The sequence below is a fragment of the Chinchilla lanigera genome, unplaced genomic scaffold (assembly GCF_000276665.1).
Source record: "Chinchilla lanigera isolate Chin_1 unplaced genomic scaffold, ChiLan1.0 scaffold00041, whole genome shotgun sequence".
NCBI lineage: Eukaryota > Metazoa > Chordata > Mammalia > Rodentia > Chinchillidae > Chinchilla > Chinchilla lanigera.
This window is the reverse complement of record NW_004955442.1, coordinates 2,003,779-2,022,356: the sequence shown is the minus strand read 5'-3', so window position 1 is coordinate 2,022,356 and position 18,578 is coordinate 2,003,779. Positions and strand designations below refer to the sequence as shown.

Genomic DNA, 18,578 nt, shown 5'->3' with positions numbered 1-18,578 from the left:
CCTGTCTTTGAACTATCTAAACCTGCAGAGAAGACTGGGAACTGGGGAGGCACTGAAGATGCCCGGAGCCTCAGAGAAACCCTGCAGGCTCTGCACAGGGGACCAGGTGGGAAGCCTGCCTGGGTTTGCAGAAATAGTCCCGTTCTTTCCTTTCTTCCCTCTTTGAAGAGAGGGAAGACTGGACAAAGAGGAACACACGAGGGAAGCCACAGTAACAAGAACCTGAGCCTCAAAGATTAGGAAAAAATGTGCCGTGTTGTTAAGAGAAAGAGGTGGGAGGAGAAGGAAAAAGAGGGAGAAAGAGTCATTACAGGCACTTCTGGGAAGCTATCCTAAAGAAGTAATCAGAAAAGAGAATTTTTTTAAAGGCATTCTGCAAGAAAGATATTCATCAGAACATTATTTACAATGGCACATTACTGACAATAGCAACAGTAAAGGGCTGGATTAAGCAAATAGGAATTTCCACTTGATGGACTAGGAACGGCATTGAGGACGATCATTTCGAGGGACGTTGACAGCGACATGGGGGAAGGGGGGCTCACAGTGTAATGCCAAGGGGTGAGAGGGTGCAGAATTCTTGTGATTATGCAAGTAACCCCATGCCTAGAGCTGGAGAAGGGAAGAAAAGGAACACAAAACGCAAAGGGTTGGCTGGTGAGGGAAAGAGATGGCAGGAGGGGATCTGCTGAGCTATTTTCTTTCTCTCTGTTTTCTGCATATTCTAGAACATTCTTTCCGGAAGTATCAAGTGGTACCCACTAGCAGGAGGGGGACAGAATTCTACAGGATGGCTGAACATTTTAAACTGTAGCTTTGCCTTTTAATAATTTACTGGCTTATATTTTTAGGTGTGGAAATGATGTGCTAGTTATGTCTTAAACAGGAGTCCATTTTCAGAGGCACATATTAAAACATTCATGGCTGAAAGGATGGGATGTCTGGCATATGCTTACACTGCTCTGGGAGGAGGTGGAGAGTAGGAGAAGGCCAGGACACCATAAGATGGGTGAAGTGAGTAACTGCTGTGTGGGGTGACAGGAAGGCCGGACCCCACTACTCTCTATTTTGTATACATTTGAAAATTTCCACCAGAAGTACTGTTGTGTTTCTTTTGTGTATTTCCTCATGGTTACCTTCCACTTAAGACTTATACTAGCACATAACACAGTGACATAGAGCTTCTTTCCAAAACACATACATGCAGCATGTAGAAGGAGCCTGAAAGACAGTCACCGGGGTAAAATATCTGAGATGGATTTCTTTTTTTTTTTGCTCCCTTCCTCAGTACTGGGGACTAAACCCAGGATCTTGGCACTGAGCTACACCCCTGGACCTTTTTTATTCTAAGACAAGGTCTTGCTAAGTCCCTAAGTGGTCCAGGCTCAAACTTGTGATCTTCTCGCCTCAGCCTACCAGAGTGCTGGGTAAAGCTGGCTTTCTGAGATGCTACCAAGTGAACAGCAAGGGTGACCATGGTTTAGCTAGGAAGGTGCTCACAGAAGGAGGGATGCAGGAATGATATGAGGGCACTGCAGCCCCTGGGGTGGGGAGACCCTCCTCAGTACCCCGAGCTTCCAGCTGGAGCTCCCTATCCTGGCAGCTCCAGCCCACAGGTTCAACTCACCTGCAGCTGTTCTCACCCTCTGTGTGTAGGGAGGACTCGGCCCTCCGCAGGCCCAGGCGTGCGAAGGAGTGGTACAGGGTGAGTGCCACGTCGCTCAGGCTATGGACTCCATCAGGCTCATCATAAAGGTTCTCCCAGTAGGAGCGCAGGCCCGGGGTGCCTGTCGGGTAGTTCCCATACAGGTAGTAGTCCAGCTGCCCGATGATCTCCTGATTCACCACGGCTTCAAACTTGCGGGCAAAGAAGGTGGGCCTGGCTGTCTGCTGCACTCGGGAGGTGGAAAAAACAAAACAAAACTCGTCGGCAAGTGATGACGGGGACTCTTATCTCATAGTCCATCCCATTGAGGCATCCGAACTCCAGCCCTGACTCTTACCACCGCTCCATGGTCATCCCGCCCCCATGGAGGCGTGTGGAGGGAACGATCCTATCTATGCTTGAGACCTATGAAGCACTGAAAGCAGTGTAGGCTCTTAGTATGCATCACTGAAATGTCTGTTAAATAAATTAAATCCTAGGTGTTTATAGCTGGGACAGCTCTCAGAGATCACTCAGCAGAGGTCACAGACTAGTTGTTGAGGGCAAACACAGCCTGCAGGTGGATTTTAGTTGACCAGCAGAATGTTTTCAAATTGAACTAGCTGGAAACATTTAAAAAGGGGAAGAGTCAGAGAAACAATTTCCCTTTAAACAGCAATTGATCTGGTGTCCCCAAGCCCAGGTTCTTCCATGGTAACAGCTGGTTAGAGCTGAGCAGCGGGATCCCTTCAGACAGGACGTGGGCTCCGCTGCCGCCGTGGTCCCCATCATCACCCCCTCGTCCCTCTGTGGTGCTGCAGCGGACTTGCACACTCACCAGGGACACGAAAGATTTACTGATGAGAATCTCCAGGAATGAGATGGGAACTCTTTGGGTTTCCAGTTGATCCATTTGAGGATGATGCAAGTGATACCAGGTGCTAGCTGTACTTTGGAGCCATCTCAGTATTTTACAAATTCAGATTCTAGGGTCCTTCTTGAGACTTACTGAGTCAGCATCTCTTGGGTGAAGCTCAGAAATGTGTACCCAATGGGAAAAAATATTCCCACGTGACTGATGCAGTGCTTAAGGACCACGGGTAGAAACACACTGAAGGAAATAGGCCCAGAGAGGGGATGGGACCTGTCTAATGACACACAGCAAGTCAGTGACAAGCTGGGATTCCAATTCATGCTTGAAGGCCAAAGAAATAAAAAACCCAAGCACTTGCCACCTCTCAGGTTTTGTACTATTTTCTTGGTTAGGGATTGGTAAATATTTTTAGTAAAGTGACAGACAGTAAATACCTGCAGATTTTAAACTACCCAACTCTGCTTTTGTAGCAGGAAAACAGCTATAGGCGAGATAGTAAACAAAGAGATTGGCTATGTGCCAATGAAAGTTCAGTTACAGAAGCAGGCAGGGCTTTTGCCTGGGGCCTGTGGTTTGCTGACCCTTGCTCTACAAGCAAAACACAGCTCAGTCTCTTGAAGAGCTTTGTTATTATGGACCTAAATTTGGTCTAGCACTGTCTGCGCTTCAGTGAATTAATAGCAACAATAATGATAATAATAACTTCCAAGCAATCCTATATGCTGAGCATTGCACTTATGTCATTACTTCTAGCCCTCTCATAACTCAGCTAGGTTAGGCACTGATTCCATTTTACGGATGAGAACACCAAGCTCAGAGAGGGAACCGATATGTACAAAACTGTGCGCTTTATTTCTCCAAACCCGAGCTCTTTCTGTGGCACTACTGTATGATCAACCTAACTGAGCAAACTGCAAACTCCAGGAAAAATAAAGGCCCTTAGTATTACTGTAAACATGCCACGCCTTGCTGCTTCATGAGCTCTGGGCCTCCCTCTCTGTGGAGCAGGAGTCGGCTTGGTTCCTTCACAGTAGCTCTGAATGGAGTTGGACCACCTGAGTTTGAGTCCTTTGCTACTCTTTGCTAATCCTCTGCTTAGCTGTGTATGTCTTTGGGCAGGTCACCCATCTGCTCTGGTTTGCTCATCCTTAAAATGGGTATATAAGGTAAGAATGGTGGCACACACCTGTAATCTCAGCACTCTGGGAGGATGAGGTGGGATGATCTCAAATTCAAGCCAACCTGGGCAACTAAGCCACTTAGTGAGACTCCGTCTCAAAATAACAAAGAATAAAAATCTGGGGATGTAGTTCATTGTGAAGGGCCTGGGTTCAATCCTCAGTACCACAAAGAAGATGGTGTACCATACCAGTTAACCACTATTATTATGATTATTTTTACTACTTCAGTTCATTATTAGTAGCAAACTGTCTTTGCAGGTGACCGTAAGACTTGATTTTCCAGGGGAAGAAAACCAGCCTCAGTGGCAGGGAGGCCTTGTTACTTTGCTGGCAATTGTCTGACCATAGCCTGATTTTCTAAAAGGGCACGTTTCTATATTTATCACTCTCTTCCTTGGAGTTCTTTGGACAAGAACACCAAGTTCCTTGCAGGCAGCGGTTGCTTGATTCTAGATGACTGAGGATATTCTTGATCTTTGTTTACTCTGAAGGAAAGAGCTGTGAGCACATGACACAGCTGCCAAGTGAGCCATGCTTTATCAGAAGGCACAACGTCCCCGGGACGCTGGGGCTGGAATACAGATGTTGCTGCCCAGGAGGTGCCAGGCGGAGGCTCTGGGTCCTTTCTCTAACTGATGAAGGTCCTCGGCAGCAAGGGTGACAATGGCCTCTGCACACGTAGGAGTCCTTTTCCTTTTCTTCTTTTGAATCGTTCAGATGTTTCCCTTGCAACCCTTCCTGCTCTGCCAATCCTTTCTGCATGGATGGTGGAGAGTCCAAACGTCACCCACGTTCATTCCCAGGTAACATGAGTTTGGGGAGACTTCTAGGTAGCTTTCTACCTGCTACCCAAAACAGCCCTAAAAGACACTAGGTCCTAAAGAAATTTAAGGGTGAGTTACAGAATTAAAATCTGCTATGTGTTGTGCTCATGTGGAGGCTTGAAACCAGGATGGCTTTGGGTCCGATGGGAAAAACCTGACTGGGGCAAGAAATACCAGAGTGGAACACCGGACCCCGGCCCTACCAAATTCACAAGCTGCACAGCAAGGTGGAGAGGAGCAAGAAACACAGAGAGCCCCGCCCCTCCCAGCCCGCAGTCTGGTCTGGAGGGAGCAGAGCAGGAGGGGGAATCAGGGGAGCTTGCCTTTCAGGGTAGGACCTGAAAGTTGAAGCATCTCCTGCCCTCCTGCCTCTGTGATCCTCAGAACTGTAAATTGCCAGGCTGTGCGGAGACAGCTGTGAAGGTAACAGCAGCTCTAGAGCTTGCTACTCCCTCAAGTGCACAAAGCACGGCAGTTCCTGAACTTGGTGGCTCATCAGATATTTCCTAAAATGTAATACAACAAAAATACACAATTTGGGAACTTTCTGGAGATCAGTGCTTCTCCACCAGGGACAAGTTTTTCACCAAGGAACATCTGGCAATGTCTGGAGACATTTTTGGTTATCATAGCTGCAGCGGGCTCCTGGTGCCTACTGGGCCAAGGACAGGGATGCTGCCAAACACTCCACAGTGCACAGGACAGGCCCATAGCACAGAAGGGTCTGGCCACAATGTCAGAAGTGCCGGGGTTGAAAAACTCTGCCCTTGATATGGTCAAGATTATAGTGAGAAATGTTTTTAACAAATATTTCAAGGTAACTTTTTTTTTTTTTTCAGCTGTATTGGGGCCTTCACACTGAGCTCTTTTTATTTATTTTTAATTTTAAAATAGGGTCTTGCTATGTGGCACAGATGCCCTGGCAGAACTTGAACTTGTGATCCTCTTGTGTCAGCCTCCCAGAGCACTGGGATTACAGGCAGGTGCCACTGCACCGGGTTTCCAGGGAATTCTAATGGAAAGGAAGTGCAGAGAAGTGCACGAGAAAGGCCCTCGGAAACAGACACATTGGGACCCATGGCCTGATTTTTCTATGCTTCAGTTTCTCCATCTTGAGATGGAATAATAAGATCTATTATGAAATTCTTGCAGAGGTAATGAGTCTACACAGACAAAATGTATAGAACCATGGTCTAGAACCCAGTTTCAACACCCAGGGAATCTGCTATCTGCTCAGCAGAGGGAAAATGTCTCCTATTCCTGGCATGGAACACATAGATGTAGTTAATGTTGGTTGCTGTGGATGATGCTATCAATATCACTAACAGCCAGTGTGGGGCAGTGAGAAATGGCAAGCTCTACAGGTGTGGCTCTGGCTACCTGCAGCTGCGTGCAGGAAGGGCAGGCTGGGGGCTGCAGGGCATATGGGCTTACCTGGAAGCGGTGGAAATCCTGGGGCTTGAAGTCATTGGGGGAGCAGCCACACCAGTCCACAATGTGCTTGTACTGGCACTTGCAGCCCAGCTTGCGGTTCCAGTTGGTGATACGCAAGTTGTTGTCCACCATGGTGTCACAGTGGGGGCTGTTCTCCAGGACTGTGTGGAAGAAGGACTGCAGGGAGAAAACGGAGCCAGCCTGAGACCTCTCCCAGCTTTCCTCAAGTATCCTAGGCTTATGGTCCTCCTTGGTGCCTCCACCTGTGAAAGAGTTCCCAGAGCCCCATCTGTTCTGTATAGGCAGAAAGGTCAGCTGCCACATGGCCAACTCTGGTGCAGCTTCTTGCTGTGTCCAGGGTGGCTGAATTTTTCCTACCCTGAGGGCTGTCTTCCCCAGTATCTAGAGTCTGATTTCAAGACATCTCTTACCACGCAGGGCATCTGCTTTAGGGCAGATGGAAAAAGTCTCTCAGGTTATGTCAACACATATGTACCAAATATAGAGAAAAATTTTCCGGGAAACCAAGGGCTTGGTTTGCACAGAGCCAAATTTGAAATTAAAAGGCTTTAGGTCTGAGATAGCTTGGTGATAACGGCTGATGTGCTAGAATTTTACTCCTGGGTGAGGGAGGCCAGATCCATGGATCCGCCAAGCCCAGATCTGAAAAGGATCCCAGGCCCTCGCTTGCCTTGGTCAGTCACACAGTGTGACCCCTACCCAGGGAAGCCAGGCCCACGTGCTCCCTGTGGTCCTAAAATAGGCGCCCTGTAAGCAAGGGAAGGGTGGAACTGCCCGCTGTGCATGGTGCTGAATCACTAGACATCACACCTCACAGTATGACTACAACCCGGAAAGGTGGGCTGCTTGTCTGCGATGCTAAACCAGCTTAAATTATTTCTCCCTAATCATAGGACCCTTGAACAATCTCTCCAGAGCATCTGAGAAGGAGTCAGTGTGAAAAGAGCAACCAGAGAGGAGACACAACGGTTGGAGCTACTGAATTTGAGAGAAGGGGGAGAGGGAGGAAGAGAAATTTCCATTTCAACCCTACTTTACAGCAGTCTCAGCCACCAGAAGGATATATTCTCCCCTGCTTTCTGGTCTCTGAGGTAAGATGTTAGGGATAGGTGTCTGTTACTCATTTATGGGCAGCTTTCAGATTTCTTCTAATCTAGTCTGCTGGAGGCATCCAGGAGAAGGAAGGGCAGAGCAGGGGCGCAGTGGGGGAGAAAAAGTCTAAAAGAAACCTTGGGCCCATGTGTGTGTGTGTGTTGGGGCAGTGGAGGTGCAGCAAGAGCACACAAAGCTGTGGCCAGCTGCAGAGTTGTGCACATCCCTGATGAAAACAGCCAAACTCCCAACAATCTCTTCTGAGTGAGTGGCTAGGCAAGATGAAGCTCCACCCATCACACCCTGCTGGCCTTGCTGTAATGCTAAATGACACGTCAGAGGATCTGGGTCTAAGCTTAAATCATCTACAAGCCCACAAGGCACCTATTCTCTACCAAGCAGTGGCAGTGAGGCCCCAATTACCGATTGCCCTGTGTTCTTTCATAATGATGCAGAAATTCCCTGTGAGATAATGGATGAAGAGGTTATCAGAATTGAGAGAAAGGTGATTTTCACTGAAACAGGATTATAAGTTGATTACATAACGTGTGTGTAGAATAGTAAAGCCTGGTCTGGTGATGACTAGAGCATAATCATCCCTTGGGAGGGATGCGTCACACACACACACACATGGGCAGCCAGCCCTCCCTGGAGCTGGGCACTGCCCTACACATGGTGAGGAAGATGGATATCATCAGATAAGATGGACGGTCAGGGTTGGTCTGCAGAAATGCACACCCCACACAGTCTAGAGGTGGGGGTCCTGCCAGGGGAGAAAGGGTGGACCATTCACAAGAAATGCTATGGGCTCCATAGAAGTGGAACAAGCTTTGGGGTTCTCTGACTTCAGAAATTAGAATGAAAGTGATCTGGGCATAGGGAGAGACGATCTGAGGCCATATTTGACAAGAAAGCTGCTGGCATGTTGGTAACAACCCTTCAGAACTGGATCCATACTGTTTCCAGAAGGCCTGGGAATGGTCTGCTGCCTCACACAGTGGGGCTTCCCACCCTGAGGTCTGAGAAGTAGTTTCAAGCTCGCTGAGATTTTTCCAAATACTCTCAGTGGGGCCAAGTATATTGAGCTGCTTTTTCTATGTTGCCCAAAGACACTATGCAACTTGTCAGTGTCTATGCACATGGCCTCCATGCAGACTGGAGGAGGGACAGAAGCACCACTAGGACAGCAAGGTCAGACATTCAGTCCCCTCTCCCCAGGCCAGTGCCAGCTCCAACCTGTCTTAGGGAAGCTTTGCTGGAACTTACCTCAGCAGGTAGTAGGGTGTAAGAGTAGAACTGCTTCATCTTGGTCACCAGGTCATCTGTGGAAAATGTCACATACTCCACAAACTTCCGGTTCAGTAGGAACCAATCAGAGCCACCATCGACAGCAATACCTTCAGGGATACGCCGGTCCCCCAGACGCCACATGTGGGCATCACACTCCAGGAAGAGCCGGTCCAGACCTTGCTTCCGGATGAACCTGGAAGCAAGAAGGCAGTCTTGAGCCCGAAGTTGGCGTGAAAGAGACTCTGCTTAGAGCACGAATGATGCCACCACAGCAGTAACAGCGTGATTAAGACCTTGCTATGTGCCAGGTACTGAGACAAGCACCATTATTATGGAAACTTATAGAGCACAGGAGACTTGACCATCACCATCAGATGGCAATCATTATCTACTAGATCTACTTCTTGTTCACTGCCCTTTTCAAAGCACTTCTGTACCATCGCTGCTGGGGGCGTCATCTCAGAATGGTGCTCCTAAATGCATATGGCAAAATATGCAGAAAAGTGACACTGAAGTTATGATATAGTAATAGATGTGTTTCTCACACATTATATATGGAACTACGAAGTATTTTGGAAAACATCAAATTCATGTTATCTCATGTATTTCTTTATTAACACTTCAAGTGACAAAATGCTGTAGCAAGTCTAATACTTTACATAGTTTTGGAGTTGAAGTGAGTGTAAATGCTATCTAGAAGTATCTGAACAAAATGGAATGTGATAGAAAAGTGATTTGTGTGTGTGTGTGTGTGTGACACTAGGATTGAATCCAGAGGTGTTCTACCACTGAGCTACATCCCTAGCCTGATTGGTTGACTGACTGATTGATTGATTGACAGGGTCTTGCTAAACTGCCCAACCTGGCTTTGAAGTTGCAATCCTGCCTCAGCCTCCCAAGTACCTGTAACTACAGCATATGCTACTGTGCCTGGCTGAAGGTATGTGATTTTTATTGCTGACAAATTTGGTTACTACTAGCAGTACCACAGTTTGGTACCTACCTTCAGTTATACCTCATTTAGAACTTGGTGGAAATAAGGATATTATCTTTCCATCTCAGGTCATGGACCCTCCTCAAGTTCTCCCTGTAAGCTCCCAAATTAGTAATTCCTATGCTAATAAGTATATTTATATGTAATAATCATATTTATGATTATGCAAGAAGGCAGATTTTCCTATTTTGTGATTCAGAAAGGTCATAGAGGTGTTGAGGATGGACATAGCTAGAACCAAGCCTGCTCAAACTTTCAAGTTCATTGAAGCAAACATTTGTAGCTTATTACTGTGTACCAGGCACCATGCTAGACTCTGGCATGGGTTCAGGAAAGAAAAAAAAGGAGAATCTCTGCTCCACCGAGCCAGTTATCTGGTGAGGAGATACAGCCCAGGGACCCTTTTGTTCCTCCAACCTGCTGAGCCACACACATTGCCCAGAACCTGGATTCTTTGATTCCTTATACATGATGTGCTTTACACATGCATCTATATATTATTACCACCACATCCTCCCTATTCCATGTACAACTGCCATGTACAGGCTTCTGGTCAAGGGTTTTGCATCTCCCTGAAAGGCTCACCCTGAGATGGGTGACTTCAAAAAGTGAGGAATCCTGAGTCTATTTTCCCCTTGGTATAAATGAAAAGTTGTGCTAAGTCTGGGTTATAAAGTTTAATGCCTACAGGGGTCAGACAGGCAATGGACACTGTGAATCAGGTTGAAGGTAAAATAAAGGGGAGTGGTGTTTCTGCTTGCACAGAAGTAGAAAATGCACATTTTGAGAAGCACCCACATTCCTTTAAAAAGTGTCTCTAGCAAAAAAAAAAAAAGTCTCAGGCTGAATCCCGCTCACAGGTCTGCAGTCATTCCAGTGTGACCTATAAGCCACTCCATTATACCTATGAAGAAGGCATGGGGCAAGCATTACATCACACATGCATACAGAGAGGCCCAGAGGAGGCTGATGACTTTGTCAAGGACACACAGAAGACTCACACAAAGGTGGACCCCAACAGAAAACCGAAGTGTCCAATGTTTCTGGTCTTCTTTCTTTAACACATCGCTCCACATGCAAAATCCAAGCTCCTTAGCAAGTCATGTTCTAGCTTGGGAGAGAGCTTAGTAAAGGTTTTTCATTATAGTTACATTACCACATGAAGATATGACTGGGCATGGCAGGGAATGCCCCTGAGTTTAGGGAAATGAAATTCTACTTCAGTTCTTGCCAGTGCTAGTTATGTAAGAATGTCCAGTCAGTGCATATGACCATAATTAAAACTTTAAATCTTAGATAACTTATACGAAAAGTTACACGGAAACCAGACTGGGTGGAAGGGAGAAAAGAAATACAGGTGAGGAGACTAACAAATTTTTCCTTCTATAGCTCAGCTTTTTAATTTCATCTTCCATTGTAAGGGTGATAGTATGGTCTTACAATATTAATGTGGTGTTCCAGGCCATAATATTCAAATACAATATTTATGCAGTCATCTCCAAGATAAAATATTCATGGCATTGTGAGACTGGTCTCTATAATTACTGCATTCAAAAACTGATAAGCTTCAAATATATGCTTTGGTTTATTATGAGTAAGTAGACACATCCAGTTCTCCAGATCTCAGAAAAGAGTTTGGGGTCACAGAAGCTACCAAAAACTTAGTTTTGGTCTGAAAAAAGATGGCAGGGGTCCAGAGTCTGGGTGTCAAGTAGCAGAGAAGAATCAGGTGTTTGGCCCTGGATTTACCTTTTAGAAATGCCTATGCACTTATCATGACTTGAAAGGGGGAGACTGGAAGGCAAGGTGAGTCGGTAAAGATGCACCCATGGGTGACTCTTCACAAATGCTGGCTCTGTCCCTTGAGGGATGGGGCACGTGTTTACAGTATTGGCCCCAGTCCACAGAAGGGGAACAGTGATACTCCCTCTGCTCAGGTGCATCTGCTGTTGGCATTATTACACCCAGGGCAAGTGGGGCAACAGAGGCTGGCATAGCAGAACAGATACTGGACAGACCTGGGTACCAACCTGGCCTATGCATGAACGATAAGAGTCATGACACCTCTGATAACCTCACCAAACAAACTATGATGAGAATGGGGGTGCTTTGCAAATGGCCTTGTGATATGTTTAAGTGGTGTTTATCTAGGCAACAAAGTAATCCAACCATCAACCCCTTCTTACCTGATGACATCCTTCCCCCATCCCTGGCAGTCCTGATTCTCTTTTTGTATCTTACTTTTCCCTGCAGAACTTTCCCTTTTAACTTTCTAATAAAATATGCACAGTCTTTACTTTATTGTTCATTTTTACTTATGAGACCTAAGCTCCAAGATGATAGATTTTTATTTATTCTGGTTCGCTGCTATATGCCTACTGCATAGCGTACAGCAGGTGCTCTATATGTATTAAATGAATGACTGAATAAAAGGATGGCTAACACAACAGCTGTTGGGCAATTGGGAAGTCACAGAAATTAGTTAATCAGGTATCAGATTTTTCTAACGTATGTTTGACAAACAATGAAAGTAAACCTCAGAAAAGTCAAGTAATTTTCCCAAAGTCACACAGTTAGAGACTTGACTTGAATCCATGTCTGGATGAATCCAATGCTAGTTCTTAATTATTCTGCCACTGTTTACTGTCCTGATTCACTGGTATCCCTTCAAAAAGGGTAGAAATGAAGGATCTGAGAATGTCTACTGCCTCAAAGAGACAACGTGAGAACCAAGAGAAAAGTCTCTTTGTTGGTATTGGAGGAGGTTTACTGGGGACCTCATAAGAACTTATGTCTTCACGGTAGGCTGCCTGAGGTCAAGCATGGAATCAAGTGCCTTCAGTTTTACCTCCTAGGATTTGAGAAATTGGTGGATTATCTTCCTAAGGATTTTCTTCTATTAGCACTATATGGGACAAAGTCATAGCTCACCATGGCTCTACTAGGAGCCACACAGACCTGTTGAAATCTGATGAAATCAGAGAGGAGGATCCTGACAGTCCCTGTGTGAGAGGAGGTCAGTGAAGAAAGCATCTGTGGCCTTTGATGTCAGAAGAGTCAGGCAGTGGAGTTTCTCAACAGTTCCCTGGGCCACAATCTTGGTATATTCATTAAGTGTGGAGTATCCCAGAACTGTTTTGTCCTACTATGAGTTTTAAAAACAAATCTGCCACTTAGATTTCATAGAAAGTTTGAGCAAGAAGTCATCTTAGGAATCAACTAACACAACAAATTCTACAATGGAAAAACAAGACAAAACAACTGAGACAAAGAGAGCTTTTTATTTATTCTGATTTGCTGCTGTATGCGTACTGCATAGCATACAGCAGGGGCTCTATATGTATTAAATGAATGAGTGAATAAAGAGATAGGTAACACAACGGCTGTTGGGTAACTGGGAAGTCATAGAAATTAGTTAACCAGGTATCCAAAGTCATGTAGCTTAAAAACAAGCAAACAAACAAACAACACCCAAACCTGAGGTTTGTTCTGCTTTCCTGTCCAGTGATATGTCATGGAACCTAGATTACTCCTTCAGTATAAGTACAACCTAAGCATTTTAGTTAAAAGATAAAGTCATAGATTACAGCATGAAAACCCCACTGTATGAAGCCAGCCAATCGTGTGAACAGGCTCACATGTTATAGCTACTTGATGCAGAGTCCAGGTTTGGGCCCTGAAGTCAAAATTACTTGGTCCACACCCCATATTCTAAATTTATACATTCTTAATCATGTGGTGCTCAGAATCTTGTGTGGAAATGGTGATCATAATAATCCCTACCTTAAGGAATTAGTGGGAAGGTTTATGAGATATATTTGAAAAACACAGTATGTGCTTAAATAAAAAAAAAAGTATTACAGTAAAAGACACATTGTCATTAATCTTCCTCAAAATACTCATCCTTGCTTCAAATACACTTATCCTACCATTGTTGCCACTTTGTGAAGCAGCTCTGGGAGGTCTCTTCTGTGATTGTCTTTAGTTACACTGTCATGGCTGTCTCAATGACCAGAACTGATTCAAAATGTTTACCTTTCATGGTCATTTTGACTTTGCGGAAGAGCCAGAAGTCACATGGGGTCAGACCCGGTGGATGAAGACCCTCTGTCATGTTTTTACAGCCTGCCTTTGCACTGAAAGGCACTTGGCAGAAGCATTCTTTGTATTTTTCATTACACCTTGTAAAGACACAGTAGTAATAATGGGCTGAGTGTGTCTGAAGGGAGGTGGAGTCTTCTGAGAGGGATTAGTAACCATATGTCTATTACTGTAAGAGGTTTAAAAAATTTAAACATTTACTGCAATTTTTTTGGAGACAGGGTCTCGCTATGTAGCCCAGTCTGGCCTTGAACTCACCACATAGCCTAGATTGGCCTAGAACACATGGCAAACCTCCTGCCTCAGCTTCCTGAATGCTGAAATTATAGGCATATGCCATTATGCCTGGCCCCACTGCAATTTTTGATCACAAGCTGTAAATGAAATTGTATGGAGAAAGGGCTTAGTACTAGTACACAGTAGGTGCTCAAAAAGTTTCCAAGATGCTTTCCTCTACCAAGAAGGGAATTTTAAATTTCTATCTTTCTTCTGGGGTTTGTAGGGTAGCTCTAGGGCTGAAGAGAGACTTCTGGTATTCTGAAACACAACAAACTTCAGCACCAAGGACGGGGCTCAAACAATAAGCCCCACTTTCTACAATCACACAAGTGACGTCCATGTTTGTGGTAGTGGACATCACGCGCATCAGGGTCATCCTGCTACCCAAGCACTATGGATAAAAAATATCCCATCTTCCCAAGTGAGCTTGTGAAGATTTAGCTTTCTGGGCTCTGAGTTTAACAGCTCCAAAAGGTTTGTCACGCCTCAGGTGGTTTGTGCCCCTCTTGAACAGGGTTGGAGTCAGTTGTCACATCTCCACTCTGCATTTCCTGGAAAATCTACCTGGGACATTGATACTTTCAGCCCCTCTAGAGAGCACCTTGGTATTCCGGGTGCTGGTCTTTGTGTTGAGAATAAAATGGTTACGATCCCCACTCTTCTCACTTCTAAGAGGAGGTGAAAGTGAAAACAGTAACCATTTATTGAGCACATATTGTATTCTAAGACCAGTTCCACACATTTAATCTATATTTCCTTATTGACCCTTCAGCACAACTCCTTGAGGGTTCATTTTTCAAGTGAAAGTACAAATACAGAGATAGGTTAAGCCATTTTCCCAAGATCAAATAGCTATTTAGGGGCAAAGATGGAATTCAAACTTAATAGCTGGGCTCCAGATTCCACACTCTTAGGCATAAGGCCATTGTACACTCTAATAATTAAGTAGACAAACACAAACTACAAATGTGTATTTACATATTGTGATATTTACCATGTAGGAAAAATCAGGGTGCAGTGGTAGAAAACAAAGAGACAGGGGTTAGTCAGTGCAGATAAGCAGGAGTCCTGCCCTGAGGAGATGGCGTTCAGGTGGGAGAAGAAGGAAGAGAAGGAGTCAGTCCTCTGCAAAGTGCAAAGGAAAACCTTTATGTGGAGGCAGAAATAGCATATTCTGGGGCTGAAATGATTGAAACAGATGGAATGAGCCGAATGGAGAGAGCTTCCCAGAGACATGTGGTACTGGCCTCTCTTCAGAGTAGACAACCATGGGGAAGCAGACCGATCTGGTTGGGAGAAGGGGCAGCACATCCACTGACACTCACGGCCAAGTGCTATGGCTTGGATAAGGCTTCAAGTGTGTGCCCGTCAGCCTCCTGTGCTGGAGGCTGGGTCTCCAGAGCGGCAGTGCTGGGAGCGGCAGTGCTGAAGCTAAAGGAGGCAGCTCTCACGGGAGAACTTCAGGTTAGGGGCATGTCCTTGGGAAAGATCCAGATGTCCTCGCTCAACCCTGGTCAGTTCCCAAGAGAGGGCTGTCATAAGCCTCTTTGGCTTCCTCTTTAGTACTGTGCCACATGTCATAGAGCTGGCACTCTGGTATTTGGACCTTTGGCCTCCAATACTCAGATAAATAAACCTCCTTTTTCTTCATAAGTAGCCTGCCTTGGATACTTCATTATAGCAACAGAAAAGGGACTGCTACACCTGGCTATGGGGGAAACTCCATAGTAAGAATGCATAGTCAGCAGAGCCCTAGTTATAAGAATGCAGGCTCCAGAGCCAGATTGCCTGGGGTCAAATCCATATCCTCACTTAAGAGCTGTGTGGTATGTAATCGCTCTGGCCTCAGTGTCCTCATCTGAAAAACAGGCATGATACTGATTGCACTTACATGACAGGGTAGTGAGAATTGAAAGGGTTTTCATCTGTAAGGCATATTGGATTATCCCCCACCACAGAGCAAACCTCCCTTATGTAACAAGTACTGCCCTGTGCAGAGACTCGGTTTGCTATGCAACAGGAAAGAAAAAGATACATAAGAGGAATTGCAGAGCCAGTGGCCTGAGTCCTGGGCCTTGAGTCCCTGGGATTAGAGGGTCCCTGAGCTCAAGGGCCTCCTTTTGCTTACACCTCCAAGAGTCTAAAAGTCTGTAAAGGGCTAACTGGTTTTCTACATTTCATGTAGCTCTCAAAAACCATGTTTGCGGCTTTTTGTTCTGATTATAAATGTAATGCATGTCCTTCACCAAAGGCTTGGAACATAACAAAATGCAAAGAAGAAAATAAAAATTATATTGTACTTCTCAGAGACAACGCTGGGAACATAGTTTCTTTCTAGTGTATTATCTGACTTCTATACATGTTGTCTGAGAAAAGGAAAGTTCCAGAGTGGACCCCATGACTCAAGCTGAGGCTGAGGGACAGTGTGTGCCTGTAGCATGCTAAGACCTTTTGTGATGCAGTTACCATAAAGTGAACATGTACCCAGTGATAAACGTGCCAATCAGGTTTAAGGAGCTGAGAAGGGAGATGCAATCTGTTGTCCCTGCTGGAGACGAGATCTTAATGATCCGCTCACATCTACCCTGGTGCTTTGAGTCAGTAGGGGACAGAGATCATCTCTTGAGAAGAAAGTTGGCACCAAAAGGCCTCCTGACAGCACATGTGCCTGGAAGAGGTTCCTGGCCAGGACCTCCATGGGTCTGCCAACTTTTGGATAAATAGCTGTCTGTTTACACAGCAAGGGGAGCAGGTCAGGATTAGTTCAGTGTCAGAGAAGGGAAGCTGCTAAAGCTGCTTGGTGCCATTCTGATGCCCAGTTAGGGACGCTGCAGTCTCTAGCAGGTGGGGCCCAGACTGGAGAAGAGGGAGAAGCTTCCGTATGCCACTCTGACCGGGAGCTGGGTCCTGTCCTGTCTCTGACCTGGCCAAGCTGCTCACACTGGGAGGCCTTGCTGCTCCCCTCAGCACTGTAGTCACTCATCCATTACCTTTAAGATGCTTCTCCACCACCCTCTGCTTCCTATGTACAGTCACCTGTCCCAAGGCTGAGGTTGACTCAGCTACTTCTTGGAACAACTCTACACGGTTGGAATGATTAGCATCATTCCTAGTTTACAGGGGAGGGGTCTGTGTCCCGCTGCTTTCTTTTTTACTCCTTATCTTTGTGTCTTCCAGGCTCCCTGCCTTGGTCACTTCCTCTTACAAGGCCTGGTCCAGAGACACAGAACATCTGCATGGAAGGGGACTTTGTGGACCACCTTGTTAAACAGAACTGTTCTTCAAAGGGAGAAAGTGAAGCCCAGAGGAGCAGAGTGGCTGCCTCACAATCATGCAGCACAGTGGAGGAGAGCAGGGCTCACACGCAGAGAGACCACACCAGGCAGGAATTATGATCTTCAACTCTGGCCACCTCACATGGGCCTCAGTCCCAGCCCTGCTCTAGCCATGTGAGCTTAACCAAGTTACTTCATCTCTCTATTCTGTTTCTTTATCTGTAAAATGGTGTGACTCATTAAGTTGCCAACAGTCACCACTAAGAGCAACAGAATTAAACCACTACCAGCGCCACCACCACTACCACCACCATCATCATCAACATCATCATCATGAGTCTCGGCTTGTTGATGTCATTTAAGCTGCTTGATCCCGCCATACCTGAAGTCAAAACCAATGTTTTAGTTACCTGATCCAATAACTTCTTTACCTATCAGCTAGTGTGAACTGGGTTTATTTCATTTTCCACCAAAACAATTTCTTCTAAGGCACCAACAGTTAGGGACCATAGCTAAGCCAGCCCAGCCCTACACTTGGGAGAATAGGTAGTGGGTATTATTGCTCATGCAGCAAGTTAGGCTGCTGCTAACAGAGGAGAGAGCAGCAGATGACAGCATGTTGGCTGGTTTTGCTATTAATTAATACTGAACATCACTGTCTCAATTCATGTAAAGGAGACAACCAAGGAGAGGATTCGTGAGTGAGCACTGGAACTTGGGAGCAATTCTGTTCAGAGATCTTTGCGTGTGGGGTTTTGTGGGGGCAGGCACAAGCAGCATCTCCTTGCCTGCACCTTTCCCTTGTTCCATGCCATTTAGGTATCATCTGCCAGCAACAGATGTGTGTCAATTCTACAGGACCTAGTCACACACCCAGAGGCACCACTGTAGCTCATACACCACCACCTATTTCTTTTCCTACCACTAACGTGTTAGTTCTATAATTATCATGCTGATGACCTCATCACTGACACCATCATCATCATCGTCATCATCATCATCATCATATCATGGGTATTTATTGTGCCAAATATTTCACAGGTAACATCTCATTTAATTCTCCAAACAATATCATGAATGTAGGTTTATTGATCTTTCCACTTGTACTAAGGGAACAGGTTCAATAAAGTTAAGTCACCTGTCTAAAGCAACACAGCTAGGACATAGTAAATAAGGATTCTGACCCAGAAGGTGGAATCTTTAAGCCCATTATTTGAACCTGTGCTGTATGTAGTTCATAGCAGATCTCCTGGCAGGCAATGCACAGGGAATAAATATTGAATAGGTGCAGACAACAACACCAGGGTGGGTGGAAGTCAGCTGCAGGTCAGAAAGTTTAGAATGCGGCTCTTTCCCAGGATGTAGCTTTGTTTCCACAACCACATACTATTGCCTTTGTGCGGGGGAGGAGGGGTTTTCATTCTCTACCTAAAGGAGGGGAAAACTAACACTGGGGTTACTTCTGATAACCAGCCATCTTCACATAACTGTGCCCTGTCCTACCTTGATCCTATGGCTTTTGGGCCAGAAAGACCTGGATTAAAATTCTAGTATGTAACCAGCTGTAT

At 45.6% G+C, this 18,578-nt stretch overlaps 1 protein-coding gene across 1 annotated transcript in view; it reads right to left on the bottom strand.

The window, feature by feature from the left end:
* Window positions 1–18,578, bottom strand: part of Xylt1 (xylosyltransferase I) — a 255,186-nt gene that overhangs the window by 20,167 nt on the left and 216,441 nt on the right. The window contains exons 7-9 of the mRNA XM_013517878.1: window positions 8,338–8,554; window positions 5,959–6,135; window positions 1,628–1,890 (exon numbers count right to left, since the gene is read on the bottom strand). Of these exons, the coding sequence (XP_013373332.1) occupies window positions 1,628–1,890; window positions 5,959–6,135; window positions 8,338–8,554 (657 nt within the window). The remainder of the gene's footprint in view (window positions 1–1,627; window positions 1,891–5,958; window positions 6,136–8,337; window positions 8,555–18,578) is intronic.